The 13,835-nt window shown below is 41.9% G+C and overlaps 1 protein-coding gene across 1 annotated transcript in view; it reads left to right on the top strand.

Annotated features, from left to right (window-relative positions):
• Positions 1–5,647, top strand: part of CSNK2A1 (casein kinase 2 alpha 1) — a 55,101-nt gene extending 49,454 nt beyond the window's left edge. The window contains 4 exon segments of the mRNA XM_060122309.1: positions 825–973; positions 2,004–2,090; positions 4,279–4,355; positions 4,357–5,647. Of these exon segments, the coding sequence (XP_059978292.1) occupies positions 825–973; positions 2,004–2,090; positions 4,279–4,355; positions 4,357–4,413 (370 nt within the window). The 3' untranslated portion in view covers positions 4,414–5,647.
• The last annotated feature ends 8,188 nt before the right edge of the window (positions 5,648–13,835 follow it).

The following is a 13,835-nucleotide window of genomic DNA, read 5'->3' as shown; positions in this document are numbered from 1 at the left end:
CACAAAATAAAATCTGTGCATCTGTGCCTTAAGCAGTTTGGGTGTAAACTGGTACTTTGGATCCCCAGAATAGTTATGTTCTCTTTGCCAGCACTGCTGAGGTATCTCTGGTCCACTGCTACAGAATGCTGCATAGGCAGGCCTGTGATAAAAGCATTGGATTGAATGGCCATTTCCCCAGATGCACTTACAGGATTCTGAGTGTGGAGGTTGTAGTCAGAAGATTCCTGACTATGTAGAGTCTAGTAGAAGGGTTACAGTTGAGTCAGAAATCAAAATCTCCTGATTCAACTTGCTTCTCTAAATGACAGAATTGTCTCTAAGAGAAAGAAATAGTCATAGAATAAGTACATGCTTCAAGACTGATGTGCAGACAACAGACTCTAAAAATAGTGACTAGACACAATACTAACTCATTCACCACTTAACAGGAAGAGGTGAACTTTCTTGATACAAAGGCTTTTCCTGGCCAAGTGGCAGAGATGCCAGGAAAGGGGGTGTGGGGGATGGGGAGGGAAGCCTGGTTAGCCCAGCCACCTGGCCCTCCTTGCTGTGCAGGAGCATTCAGTCCTGTAAAGTAACCTGAATTATGTTTCATAAAATTGTGGGGACCCAGATTTCTCTTTTCTGCGACACTGCTATTTCCAGTCTCTCCAATTAGCTTTGTTGTCTCTGCAGTGGCAGAGCGGTATAAGACTAGTCTCTTGAGTTTTTATTTCTCTTGTGATTGGCTGGAATCCTAGCCACTAAGGAAAATGTAGGAGTGAAATGTTGGGCTTCTCTGCCCCTTGGTCCATTTCTCATTCCCCCTTTTGGCTCTGCAGACATTCCCGTAAGCGATGGGAACGCTTTGTCCACAGTGAAAACCAGCACCTTGTCAGCCCTGAGGCCTTGGATTTCCTGGACAAGCTGCTGCGGTACGACCACCAGTCACGGCTCACTGCAAGAGAGGCCATGGAGCACCCCTATTTCTGTGAGTCCAGCTGTTCAGTCCACAGAGCCTGTGCAGGCCTGCCCAGTAGATTGTACCAGGCAGGGGAGAATATATGCTGTGAAGAAAGCCCTGGGCCCAGAGCCCTACAGAACAGAATTGGAATTCCAACCTCCTGTACTTAGCTTGCTGCAAGGTTACTTCACCCACAGTGAGCCTTGGTTTCTTCAGTGGGGACCATGATTGTTGAGAGGATTCTTATCTAACACAGAGTACCTGACTCATGATCACTCCTAAATACATTTCTTTTCTTACTGTGTGGGTGACACTTCTCAGTGGCTAGTCTGGAGTGGTTGGATTAGAACATACAGCCCTATATCTGTCCCGTCTCTTGTTAATCATTTGTTGGAGAGAGCCAAAAAGGCTTGAAAACCTTACTGTATGAACACCTTGACCTAGGTTTGTGAGTATAGCTAACTGTTGTCATGAATGAAAATGCCACTTAGCTGCACCCCATCCTCACTGTGTTGGGTTGTTCCTTGGGGAGTGGTTGGGTGGTATTTTAGTGAATCAATTACACTCTTGCTTGTACAGTCTCCTGTACCTGAAGCAGACTGAAAGGCTGATGGAGATGTAGAGTGAAGTCTGTGGTCATAGCACTAATTTGCACAAGGCTGTAGTTTTGGCCTGTTTGGCACCAAGCTGTAAACCGCAGTAAAACCAATTCACTCTGATAATATATTTCTGTTTGGGTAAGGGTAAATTGTATTATGTCATTAAATTCTAACAGGATTGGTTTTGTTTTAAATTAGCTCTACTATGGATAATTACCTCCTTTTCCTACTATTTAGTTCAGTAGTTGGCCTTTACCACAGTTTGACAGGAAAGATAGTTTTATTTTGTATTACTTGTTCAATTCATAGTGAAGGCAGTTGACACCTTAATTCTATTACTAAGGGAATAATATGGAATACAAATAAAATGTAAAGGATAAGGATGACTGCTTTAAGGCCCCAGCCCATTAGTTTAATCCTTGAAGCATAACAGAATCTAACCTTTGTCTCTTTTCTAGACACTGTTGTGAAGGACCAGGCTCGAATGGGCTCATCTAGCATGCCAGGGGGCAGTACGCCTGTCAGCAGCGCCAATATGATGTCAGGTCAGTTCATTGGTAAATTTATTTTTTTAAGAAAAGATAGAAGTCAGTTATCATTCTTAATTTTGCTCCCTCTTTATGACCTGATTTCTGTGGCCCTCCCTCTTCTCTATAATGATTACCTTATTGACATACTGCCCTGTATGGCTCTCCCCACCGGGTTTCAGGATGCTTTTGAAACCTGGTATACCTTAATGGCCCTGCCTTGAGTAAGAGTATCAACAGTCTCTTCTAGGCCAGAATCACAAAAATTATTTGGGACTTGAAAGTCTCAACAAGCCATGAGGAGTAAAGAGATCCTTTCATCTCACAGGTTAGAGTGACAGTAGGTGATGCTGTCCTCAGAAACAAGATTAAGAAAATGAGGGAGAGTAGAGATGGGGTTTGTACATGGGTATATATGCGTATAAGAATGGTTCTCGGGCTTCCCTGGTGGCGCAGTGGCTAAGAATCTGCCTGCCAATGCAGAGGACATGGGTTCGAGCCCTGGTCCAGGAAGATCCCACATGCTGCAGAGCAACTAAGCCCGTGTGCCACAACTACTGAGCCTGCACTCTAGAGCCCGCGAGCCACAACTACTGAAGCCTGTGCGCCTAGAGCCCGTGCTCCGCAACAAGAGAAGCCATTGCAATGAGAAGCCCGCGCACCGCAACGAAGAGTAGCCTCCGCTTGCTGCAACTAGAGAAAAGGCCGCGCGCAGCAACAAAGACCCAACACAGCCAAAAATAAAATAAATAAAATTAATTAATTAAAAAAAGAATGGTTCTCTGAGTTTTTCCAGAGCAACTACAGTGTACCTAGTAAATTATAATGTTTTATATGAAATTATCTTTAATGTTGTTGAGTCATTATGATTTAGAGCGAGTTTTTACCCAGAAGAAACCACAGTTACCCAAAAGAAGCCATAGGCCTGTCCCCTAAGAATTATATATGTAGGCAGCGTCCACATGGATATACTTGTGATCGTGAGGGTACTTAGACACCCTCAAAGAATTGCTGTTGTCTGAATTCTTTTTTTAAAGAACTAGCTGCCTTCTAGAGTTTATCCTCTGGGTATCATGCCAACGTGCAAAATGATATATGTCCAAGTTTACTCATTCTAGCCTTATCTGTAATCAAAGAACATTAAAAACAGCTCCGTGTAGAGTAGGGAACTGATAAATGAATTACAGGGCATCCATTCAGTGGAATGCTATACGGCTAGAGAAAAGAATGAGTGTTTCGTGTTCTTGTCTAGTTTCAACTCCAAAGTAGTAATGTGAAATGAAGAAAGCAAGATGCAGGACCATGTCCAAGACCAGGAATGGGCAAGAATATATAATCACATTCTTATATGTGATTCTTATATGCATATTTTTATAAAATTATATTTAAGTATATGCATAAAATATTTCTGGAAGGATACACCCCAAAAGTGGTGCCATAAGTTGGCCAAGTGACAGGGCAAGGGAGAATTCTCACTGTGTACTCTTTTCAGCTATTTTTAAGTCATGTAACTATATTGGCTATTCAGAAAATATACAACATTTTGAAAATGTAAAGAACTAGCTGATTGAGGGCAGTCTAACAGCTAATCTGATCATGGGTGGAAGAAACTAAATGCAAGTCAATCCTAAAACACTATTTTAGCTTACAGATGAGAAATGATCCTTTCTGCACTGAAAATGCTGGCTAACAAGGGAATGTGGTCATGAGCATGAACTTTGACTCCAGCCTTCTACTGTTCAGTTCATAGTGACTAGCCACATGTGGCTATTTATATTAACTGAAATCAAATAAAATTGTAAAATCAGTTGCTTAGCTACACTAGCCACATTGCAAGTGCTCAGTAGTCACATATGGCTAGTGGCCGTTAGTACAGATTACAGAGCATAAAGTTTGGTTGGACATGCTGCCCTAGACAGGCTTGGGTTGGAATCCAAGCATAGATGCCACTTACTAGCCATGCACCTTGGACAAACCGCTTAAACTCTCCAAACTTAGATTTCTTTACCTGTCTACTAAATTTATTGGAGCTTGTCATTTTAATTTGTGAAGATTTAATTTGAAATTAGATTTACTTTGTAAAAATCTAAGGAGAGGCCTTTAATAAAATGAGAATTTGTGTCACTTTTGCGATAGGTGCTCTGAAAAACTGGTGACTTAAGATTTCCATGGTGTCTCTAGCTCACTGTCAGCTGTTGTCTTTCAGGGATTTCTTCAGTGCCAACCCCTTCACCCCTTGGACCTCTGGCAGGCTCACCAGTGATTGCTGCTGCCAACCCCCTCGGGATGCCTGTTCCAGCTGCCGCTGGCGCTCAGCAGTAATGGCCCTTCTGTCTCCTGATGCCTGAGCAGAGGCTGGGGAGTCACTCACTCCCTCGATGCAGCTTGCGCCTGCGGGGGCGGGGGGGGTGAAAGACTTCAGAAGCACCGTGTCTGAACCGTTGCTTGTGGATTTATAGTAGTTCAGTCATAAAAAAAAAAAAAATTATAATAGGCTGATTTTCTTTTTTTTTCTTTCTTTTTTTTTAACTCGAACTTTTCATAACTCAGGGGATTCCCTGAAAAATTATCTGCAGGTGGAATATTTCACGGACAAATTTTTTTCTCCCCTTCCAAATTCAGTTCCTCACCACTAAAGAACAAAGATAAACCAGCCTCAATCTGGCTGCTGCGCTTGGGTGGAGATCTCTTCCCATGCCCACCATTGCTCTCCTACCATCCCACACTTCGAGGGGTATTTCATGCTCTCCTCCAGAGATTACAAAAATGTAGCTTCTTGAAGGGAGGTGGGAAGGAAGGAGGAAGGAAGGACCCAACCTATAAGAGCAGTGTACTGCTAGTCACTTATATCACTTTACTCCAAAAGTGCTTCAGTGGGGTTATACTGGTGAATCTAGTGGAAATATGTCTTAGTTACACTGAGATGCTGAAAATCTACCCAAAGTGTAGACAGGTCCTGAAAACGTCTGTTCAGTATGAATCATGTCTTATTGACCTAACCTAAATCCAACTCACTTATAATTTAGTTTCAGTTCAGTTTAAAACTTTAATACTGTCCCTCCCAGGCTCCTTACCTTGGTCCTCTTCCCCTTTCATCTCCCAACATGCTCTATAGCTGGTAGGAGGGGGAAGGCAAAGTCTTTTTCAATTTTCTTTGACTTGGCCCTTTTGAATTCAGTTAGTTACTGGGTATAATTATTGCTTTTTACAAAAGAAAAAAACATTGTCTATGTTGGTTTCATGCTAGTAACTCTTGAAGAGCTAGTGAGAGATGTGGCCACTGCATTTTATTTTAAGCTTTCTACCTTTTCCTCCTACCTTCCCCTTCCCTCACATGCCATCCATTGAGAAGACCTGCCCCTCAGTCTTGTAAATGTACCTGAGAGGTAGGAGCAGAGCCACTATCTCCAGTGAAACTGAAATGGTAGACCTGTAATTGTGGGAAAACTAAACTCTCTTGTTACAGCCCTGCCACCCCTTGCTGTGTGTATATATATAATACTTTGTCCTTCATATGTGAAAGATCCAGTGTTGGAATTCTTTGGTGTAAATAAACGTTTGGTTTTATTTATCAAGGTTAGATTTAAGTTCCCTGTGTAAAGGTCTCGCTGGGTGGGTGGCTCACGTTCACATCTGAGGGGCCTGCAGCCCTGTACCGTGGAGGCTTCCCAAGGCCCCCATTTTTATGCAACCCTCGTTCAACCCATGGTACCGGGCAGGCAGAGAGGCCTTAAAAAAGCTCCACAAGCCAAAGCGTCTCTGGGGATTAAGGATCCTTTGCCATAAATTCATTTTGTGTCTCAGCAGTGCAGGGATTGGGGATGGGAAGAGTCGCCAGTTTTTGTGTGTTTGTGTGTGTAAAGTGGATTTTCCACTGTAATCCAGCCACCTAAGTTTATCAGGTGCTTCACTGAGGAAGCCTAGTTTTTTAAGCACAATAGCAAAACCATCAGCTCTGTATTTTCTCCTGTTGCTTCATTACCGTAGCTGCTTGTGGGGACTAGGAAAAATTCTTCCAACATATTTTAAGGCCTGAAGTCTTAGTTCCCCATTCTCCTACCTTTATAGATTCACAAGTCTTTCTCACCTGGGCGTCATAGATAAACATAATTGTTTGAGGAGTTGAATTTAATGAACTTATCTAACTTTGTAACCCATCTTAGCTCTAGTAACTTTATCAGAGGTGGTGGCTTTAGTGAATATAATGGTAAACTTTAGAGGAAGCTAAAGCCTCCTTCTATAGTGCTTCTCAACCATAGGGAAAACATTCTATGTGGCAGGGTGATCTTCTTCGTGGCCACTTACAGTGGATATTTATTGTTCTCGACCCTTTTATGCCCTAGAATGCTGTGGGGGTTACCATGTTGAATTTGTGCAGAACCTCAAAGCACCAGATGTGCCAGAGATGCAGTTTGAGATTACGTTTGCACTGGATTGTGATTTGAACAGGACACTTATGACTGATGAATTATTTCTTTTGAGGTGGGGAGGAGGGCTGTAAATCAAGACTTCACATCCTACCCTTGTAGCTCAGAGAACCTAGGTGTAGCTGAGGCTGATGTGGGGAGCTGCAAACAGCTGGACCTCCTAACATGCATCAGACCTTGCAAGAAACGTAAGGTGAATGCAGAGGACTCTGAAATGCCACCCAAGAGCCTTTTAAAAGAAATAGAAGTATTTAAAATGCTACTTAAGGAGTCACTGCAGAAGCATGAAAAAAAAAAAAAGACCCAATTGGGTGGGTGGGGGGGGGCAAGGGTTTACAGAGTAACAACTTCTGTGTTGTTGTAAATTACCTCATCTGTATACCTTGTATTGGGACACTTCATTTCTCAGCACTACCTGTGTCTGCATTGATTAGATGGCAGGAAATGGAAAGCCAATCTAAGACACTTGTGTTGGCAATTACTCTGAAAGTTTCTTTAAGTATTTTTTTAACTTTGTTTGAAGTGCTCCCTCCCCCCTTTTAAGTTTGAAGTCATAAGTTCCCCCTCCCCACCTTGATGATTTATTGGTTGTAATTGTATTGTATTTGGTATAACTAAAACATAACTGTGCTGGGAAGAAGTTGTGCCATGAAGGTCTTTAATTTTTTTTTAATAAAAACATTTAAACAAATGAAATGTCCCTGCAGCCTGAGCAATATGCTTCTCCAACCGACACCGTGTGTGTGACAGATGGCTTAGTTCTCAAGTGCTTTGAATTTAATACTGGGCTGATGGAGATGTGAAATGGGATGAATTAAGGTTGGTTGAGGAGCACTGAAGTGTAGGAGTTTTTGACATTGAGATACAGTGAAGAGAGCATGATGTTGTTGCTAAACAGGACTGGTTTCATTCCTGCCCTCGTCACACACTTGGCTACTTGGCAAGTTACTTCTGAATCTGTTTCATCATCTATAAAATGGAGCCACTGCTTCTTTGGGATTAAATGAGAGTGAATGTCAAGTGTCTGGCACCTGTTATGCCCTTGTTCAACCTAATACCCCTGGCCCCTGGTATGGGGGATTAGTCCTTGGCCCTGATTTTGCAAGTAATTCACAGTATGATCTCTCCTCTGGCTCTCTTGGGACCAGTGTGTGTTCAGTCAGGGGAGTCTGGATGAGATGTCTTCTGAGTTCCTTTTCAGCTCTGACACTGATTTTAGAAAGTTTGAGTTGGTGCGTAAATACAGAGGTCCATGGAGACAGTTGGTTTGTTAGCAGAAAAGGCCAGTGCTCAGTGAATGGCAGTAAGCCCTGTGGAAGGTCAGCCTTGGAGAGACCTCCAGTGCAGGAGGCAACGTGCAGTCTTGGTGCCTGGAATGAAGGTATGCTGGTGAGCAAATGGGGACATACTTGGCAGCTTTAATAGAAACTACCAAAAGGGCTGGTAAAAGAGGTGAACAGAGTTTACTTATTAATGTCAAATGAGTAAATTCTACAACAGTATATACTTGAATTTTCATTTATTCTTTATCATTTAAAAACAGTTGAAAAGTTGAAATCAGGAAATGCCGTTATCCCAAATTCTTAGTTTCCTTTAAATGTTCAGTGCATCCGTATGTTAATAATATTGGGAGTTGAGAAGTGTGGTTTAGATAAAAGGAACCATTGTGTAATATCTTATATCTGAAATGCCTAACTTACATGAACATTAATTTCTCACATTTACTCTTATTTTATCCATGAGACAGATAGGAAGATTAAGTTGTTAGAGTGGGCCTGTTAGAGACAGAGGAATATATTTGGTAAAATTAGATCTTCAGGGTATGGCTAATTACTGTAGTCCTAAAGTAGTAGAGAAAATTGTGGATTGGTTGACAGATTTGGAAATTTTTATTTCCTCTCAATCTTTAAATTTCATCTTGTTTCACCTGTTGTCAAGTGTGGTTACAATTAGAACTGACCTTTTGAGTACCTCTTGAAAAAATCTAGTTTCGTCACCACTCCCACTAGCAGATTTCTCTCCTCAGATTAGAACTGGGTTTGAGTAGTTGTTTAATCGTAACAGTCCTTGCCTGTACTTCCCTGCTGGTAATTTCCTCCTCCCTTGTGCTGATTGATGCTCCATCCTATGTAAAAGTCACCTCTCTCTGCTTCCCCCACTGCCGTCACTACCCCTGCACCCTTTTTCCTTATAACACCTGACCTTATGTTATTTTTGTCTCTCTCCCCACCTGCATGTAAAGTCCCTGATGACCTTGTATGTCTTACTAATTAATCTGTGCATCCTCATAAAAAACTTTTTTTAAGTGTGTTAATATCTTTCAGAATTGAAGAGGATCAAATGGAGTAGCACGAGGAAAATGCTTAGCATCATACCAGCCTCATAATAGATGCTCAATAAATAGTAATTCCATCCTCCACTCCCAGTTCCACCTTCCCCCTCCTCCACACACAATAAATTAGTGGGAGTGTTGTTGAATAAAGGACATCTCAAGATGAGAAGAGCCTTGTTCATAGATGTGCAGCTATAATTATAAGCCACAGGCCAGACTGGATTAACATGACAAAATGTTTATTTAATGTTTACTTATTTATTTTAATTATTTAATAATTTAATGAGCCCTTGGTGAAACCTTGAGTGGCTGAAGGCTGAGCAACGATCCTGACCAATTTAGTAGAATTAGGTGCTACAATATCCCCTGCTTTCCACCATTGGTATATAACAATGTGAAATTCAGGCTGTTCTCCAAGTAGAACAGATACAGAGGGTGTCACAAGGTAGTCTGGTTCTGGAGTCAATGTGGACGAGTGCTTTCTAGATTTCATAACTCTGCTAGGATTCTGTGCTAAATTTAACCACTTCAGAGAAGCAACCTAGTAGAACTATAAATGCCCTGGTTCTGATAAGAGTTATGGCTGGCTGTGTAGTTCTGGCTCAGTAATTTAACCTCTCTGAATCTTCAAAACTGACTTAAATTATTATTGTAAAACATTTTAGATGTACCAAGTTGTAAAGAGGCTGTAACACACCCATGAACCCACTGCCCAAGTTAAGTCTATATTACCGATACAGACGAAGCCCCTTTTGCCCCTCTTCTCTTCCTCCCTGCCCCAGAGGTTCTAATATCTTCTTCATATGTAAAATTGGGGTGTTAATACCTATTTTACAAGGTGGTTATAAGATTAGATGATAAATGTTTGGAAAGTGCCTGGCACACAGTAGAGTTGGGCTGAATATTCACTTCCACTCTGAATTGTATAGTTGTGCAGGTACGTGCAGAAAAAGGTTCCATGTCTATAGGAATGCCATAGACCTGTGCATTTATTTCTACAGTTTTACAGTAGATGGCAGTAAAATACCTGGTTCTAGAAGAAAAAAATCCATGCATTAAATATGACAGGTTTTCGACAGATGCAAGTTGTTTCTAATTTCCATGAAGGCCAGCATTGCCCTGTTCTCACCCCCTCTCACTCTTCTCCTCTAAGAGTCTATCACTCTTATCTCCTCTGAATTTTTAATTTCTCTACTGAAAGCCAAATATTTTTGCACTATAGCAAATTACAGTCTGGATTTGCCTCCCTGTGGTCATAATCACCAGAGATTCTTAGTGGTCTCAATGTAAGAAGCTCTTCCCCAGGCACCTCCAGATGGGAGTTTATAGGATGGACAGTCCCTTTCTTAGGGAAGTTCCCGAGGGGATTGGGTATTTCTGAGTCAACTTTACTCTTGCATCATCTGCTTGGACAGAATTTTCTTGGCTCCTCTAATGATGAAAAGGAAAAGAAGCAGCAGCTGGCAGCTGGTTTCCTGATTTCACCCTGTGAGTCAGAGTCTCGGCTACAGCTAAACATTTGTAGACTTAATCTAGAAAGGGAGGACTTTGCTCCTCTGTGTTGAACAGTTCTGGGAACTCCACGGTGAACTTCCTATGAAGAAACCTAAATACCCACAGCTCTCCACACCTCATTCTGTTCCCTGCTCACCCACTCAGTTCTGTCCCCTCAGCCCAGAATCAGAGTTTCTTATGGACTCATCTTCTTGACTGGTCTTTCCAGGATTCGTTTATAAAATATGCCGCTCAACAAACGTGTTGATGTCTGCGAGCCTGGTCCTACGCTAAACACTGGAGATTGGGAGAGATGAGACGCAAGCAGAAAGGCAGGAAACAAATTGTTCCCCAGGAAAAAATCATATTGCTAGTCAGCATGGTGGATTGAGCTAACTCGTAAGTACCCACCTCCTGCTCCAAATATGTGAGGATGCTGACTGACATAATTTACTTTCAAATAAATAGCCAATTTCAAAGAAAAAAGTGGAAATTCCCAGGTGGCAGAAAGGAAGACAGCATTCATCCTGAAGGTAAGTGGGTATTGAAGTCACAGTGAGCCCCCAACACAAGGCTTGGATACAGATGGGCCTCAGAGCATAGGGGCTAAGGTTTGAATGCCCCCAGGGAGATAGGAGACAGCCTCAGTGCCTTTGAAGGTAAAAACAAAGAATCCCCTGGCACTTGAAAGAAAAGGCTGCTTCTGGGTAAAAAGATTAGAGGAAAACAAAATATTAGCTGTAGTTGCTTCTGGGAAGGGAGTTTGTGATGTTGTACAAAAACTCCTTAGGAAGAAAGAAGTCCTGAACTCTTGGGGGAGGAAGAATGGTCAGGAAAGCCTTCCCAGAGGAGGGACTGCTGGAGCTGGCTTGAGAGAGGTCCAGCCTTAGCAGGTTCGAGCTGCCAGAGCCCGCACTTGCCATCAGAACCCACGTCTCTTGCTTAGTTCTGCTTCCTGGACTGCCTTTTCATAGCTGTGCTTCCAGGAATCCCTGTCCAGGTTTCTAACGAATCATTATAGATAAACTTTCTTTCTCTTGCTTTTTGCTCTCTGGTCCTTTCAACAAAAAACACATTTATCCTCACACAGATCTCTAGGTCAGCTATAGTTCAACTGACCTAAACTGGTTCAGCCAAGCAGCTCTGCTTCAGGTTGAGGATTGACTGGGCTGGACTGGGCTCCTGTGTTGATTGGTTTCAGGTTTGCTCCATGTAGTTCCTTCTGGGTCCCATGCCGAAGTTGCGGCAGCTACCCAGGGCATGTTCTGGTGGATTGCTGGGGCACAAGAGGCCAAAGGACAGACACCAAGCCAGAGAGAAATCCAAGAAGCTCTAAGAACACCAAACTTATACACAACTAGGCATATCATATTCAAAATGCTAAAACAGAAGACAAAAATCTTAAAGGCAGCTCAGAGAAAAAAATGACATTGCCTACAGAGGAAGCTAAGAATTATCAGAGACCATGCAAGCTAGAAGACAATGGAGTGACTTTAGTGCTGAAAGAAAAACAAAACAGTCAATTTAGAATCCTATACCCACTGAAAATATCTCTCAAAATGAAGAAGAAATAAAGCTTTTTCTCAAAGAAAAACTGAGGGAATATATTGCCAGGAGAAATATTAAAGGAATATTAAATATTAGAGGAAGTTCTTCAGACAGACGGAATATGATGCCAGACAGAAACTTGCATCTACACAGTGAAATTAAGAGTACTGGAAATGGAATAAATGAAAGTAAATTTTTTAAAAAAATTTAATTGCCTTAAAAAAATAATTGAAGTCTAAAGTAGGAGGTCATCAAACTTTCTGTAAAGGAACAGATAAATAGTTTAGGTTTTGCAGGTTATATGATCTCTTGCAAGCAATCTACTGTTTGTGGCATGAAAGCAGTCTTAGACAATAAGTAAGTGAGCATGGTTGTGTTTCAGTAAAACTATTTATGGACTCAGATTTGGATTTCATATAATTTTTATGTGCCGCAAATTATTCTACTTTGATTTTTTTGCCAATAATTTAAAATTGTAAAAGCCATTCTTAGCTCAGGGGCCATACAAAAGCAGTCAGTGAGCTGGTTTTGGCATGCATGTGGGTCATCCTTTGCTGGCCCCAGGTCTAAAGCAAAAAAACTAGCAATGAATTGTGTATATATAGTGTACGTTAAATTTTTTAAATGTGAATAAATGAATTGATATATCCATATCATGAAATACTAAACAATAAAAAGTAATAAACTTGATACGTGCAACAACATGGGTCAATCTTAAAATAATTATGCTGAGTGAATACCAGACAAAAAAGACTACATACATTCCATCCATATAATATTCTAGAAAATGCAAACTAACTAGTGACAGAATGTAGTTAAGCGGTTGTCTGCAAGTGTGAGGTGAGGCGGGGTTCGGGGTAGAAGGGGAAGAGAAGGAAGGATTTCAGAAGTGAAGCAAAGCATGTGACAACAGCATGGAGAACAGAAGGGAGGAAATGGGAATCTACAGTTGTAAGGTCTTTATACTATCCATGAAAGCAGGATATTTGAAGGCAAATTGGTTAATTTAAAATGTGTATTGTAAACCCTAGGGCAATCACAAATCAATCTCCATCTCTTGCCTACTCTCAGTCCCAGGGTCTGGGGACTTTTCTTGGAAATTCTGAGACAAAGATGATTCAGCAATATTTCACAGGGTCAGATGCAGAAAGTATGTGAGAGCTGGGGCTGCCAGAGTCATGAACCCAGGGCCTGTGGGAGAATGCAGTCAACATGAAGAAATGGGCAGCTGAGAGAGAGAGAGAGGGGACGCAGAAGGGCAAGAACTTTTCAGTTACGTGAGCCAGTAAATCTTTTTGCCTGTGCTTTTTTTGGGGGGTGGGGGGGGTAAAATTTCCTGTCACTTGCTGTTTAACAAAATACCACAAATTGATTAAAGGCCTACAGGAGAATATCTGCTGCTTTGAATTTCTCCAGGTAAGGCCTGCACCTTCTTTTAAAGCAGAGGTCCCCAACCTTTTTGGCACCAGGGACCGGTTTCATGGAAGACAATTTTTCCACGGACCAGTGGGGAGGGATGGTTTTGGGATGATTCAAGCACATTAAATTTATTGTGCGCTTTATATATTACAGTGTAATAATAGAAATAATAAAATAATTATACAACTCACCATAATGCTGACAGGAGGCAGAGCTCAGGCGGTAATGTGAGCGATGGGGAGCAGCTGTAAATACAGATGAAGCTTCGCTCGCTCACCCACTGATCACCTCCTGCTGTGCGGCCCGCTTCCTAACAGGCCATGGACCAGTACCCGTCCGTGGCCCGAGGGTTGGGGACCCCTGTTCAAAGGACTTGATCGATTAGGTCCACCCAGGCCAATCTTTCTTTTGACTACAGGGTCAACTGATTTGAGACCTTCATTACCTCTGCAGAATCCTTTCATCTTTGCCGTATAACATCACTGGAATCATGAGACTGAGATCCTGTGATAGTCACAAGACCTGCCCACAATCAAGGGGAGG

Source organism: Lagenorhynchus albirostris, chromosome 15 (genome assembly GCF_949774975.1).
Source record: "Lagenorhynchus albirostris chromosome 15, mLagAlb1.1, whole genome shotgun sequence".
Classification (NCBI taxonomy): domain Eukaryota; kingdom Metazoa; phylum Chordata; class Mammalia; order Artiodactyla; family Delphinidae; genus Lagenorhynchus; species Lagenorhynchus albirostris.
The sequence above is the reverse complement of the archived record's forward strand: the minus strand, read 5'-3'. Positions and strand labels throughout refer to the sequence as shown.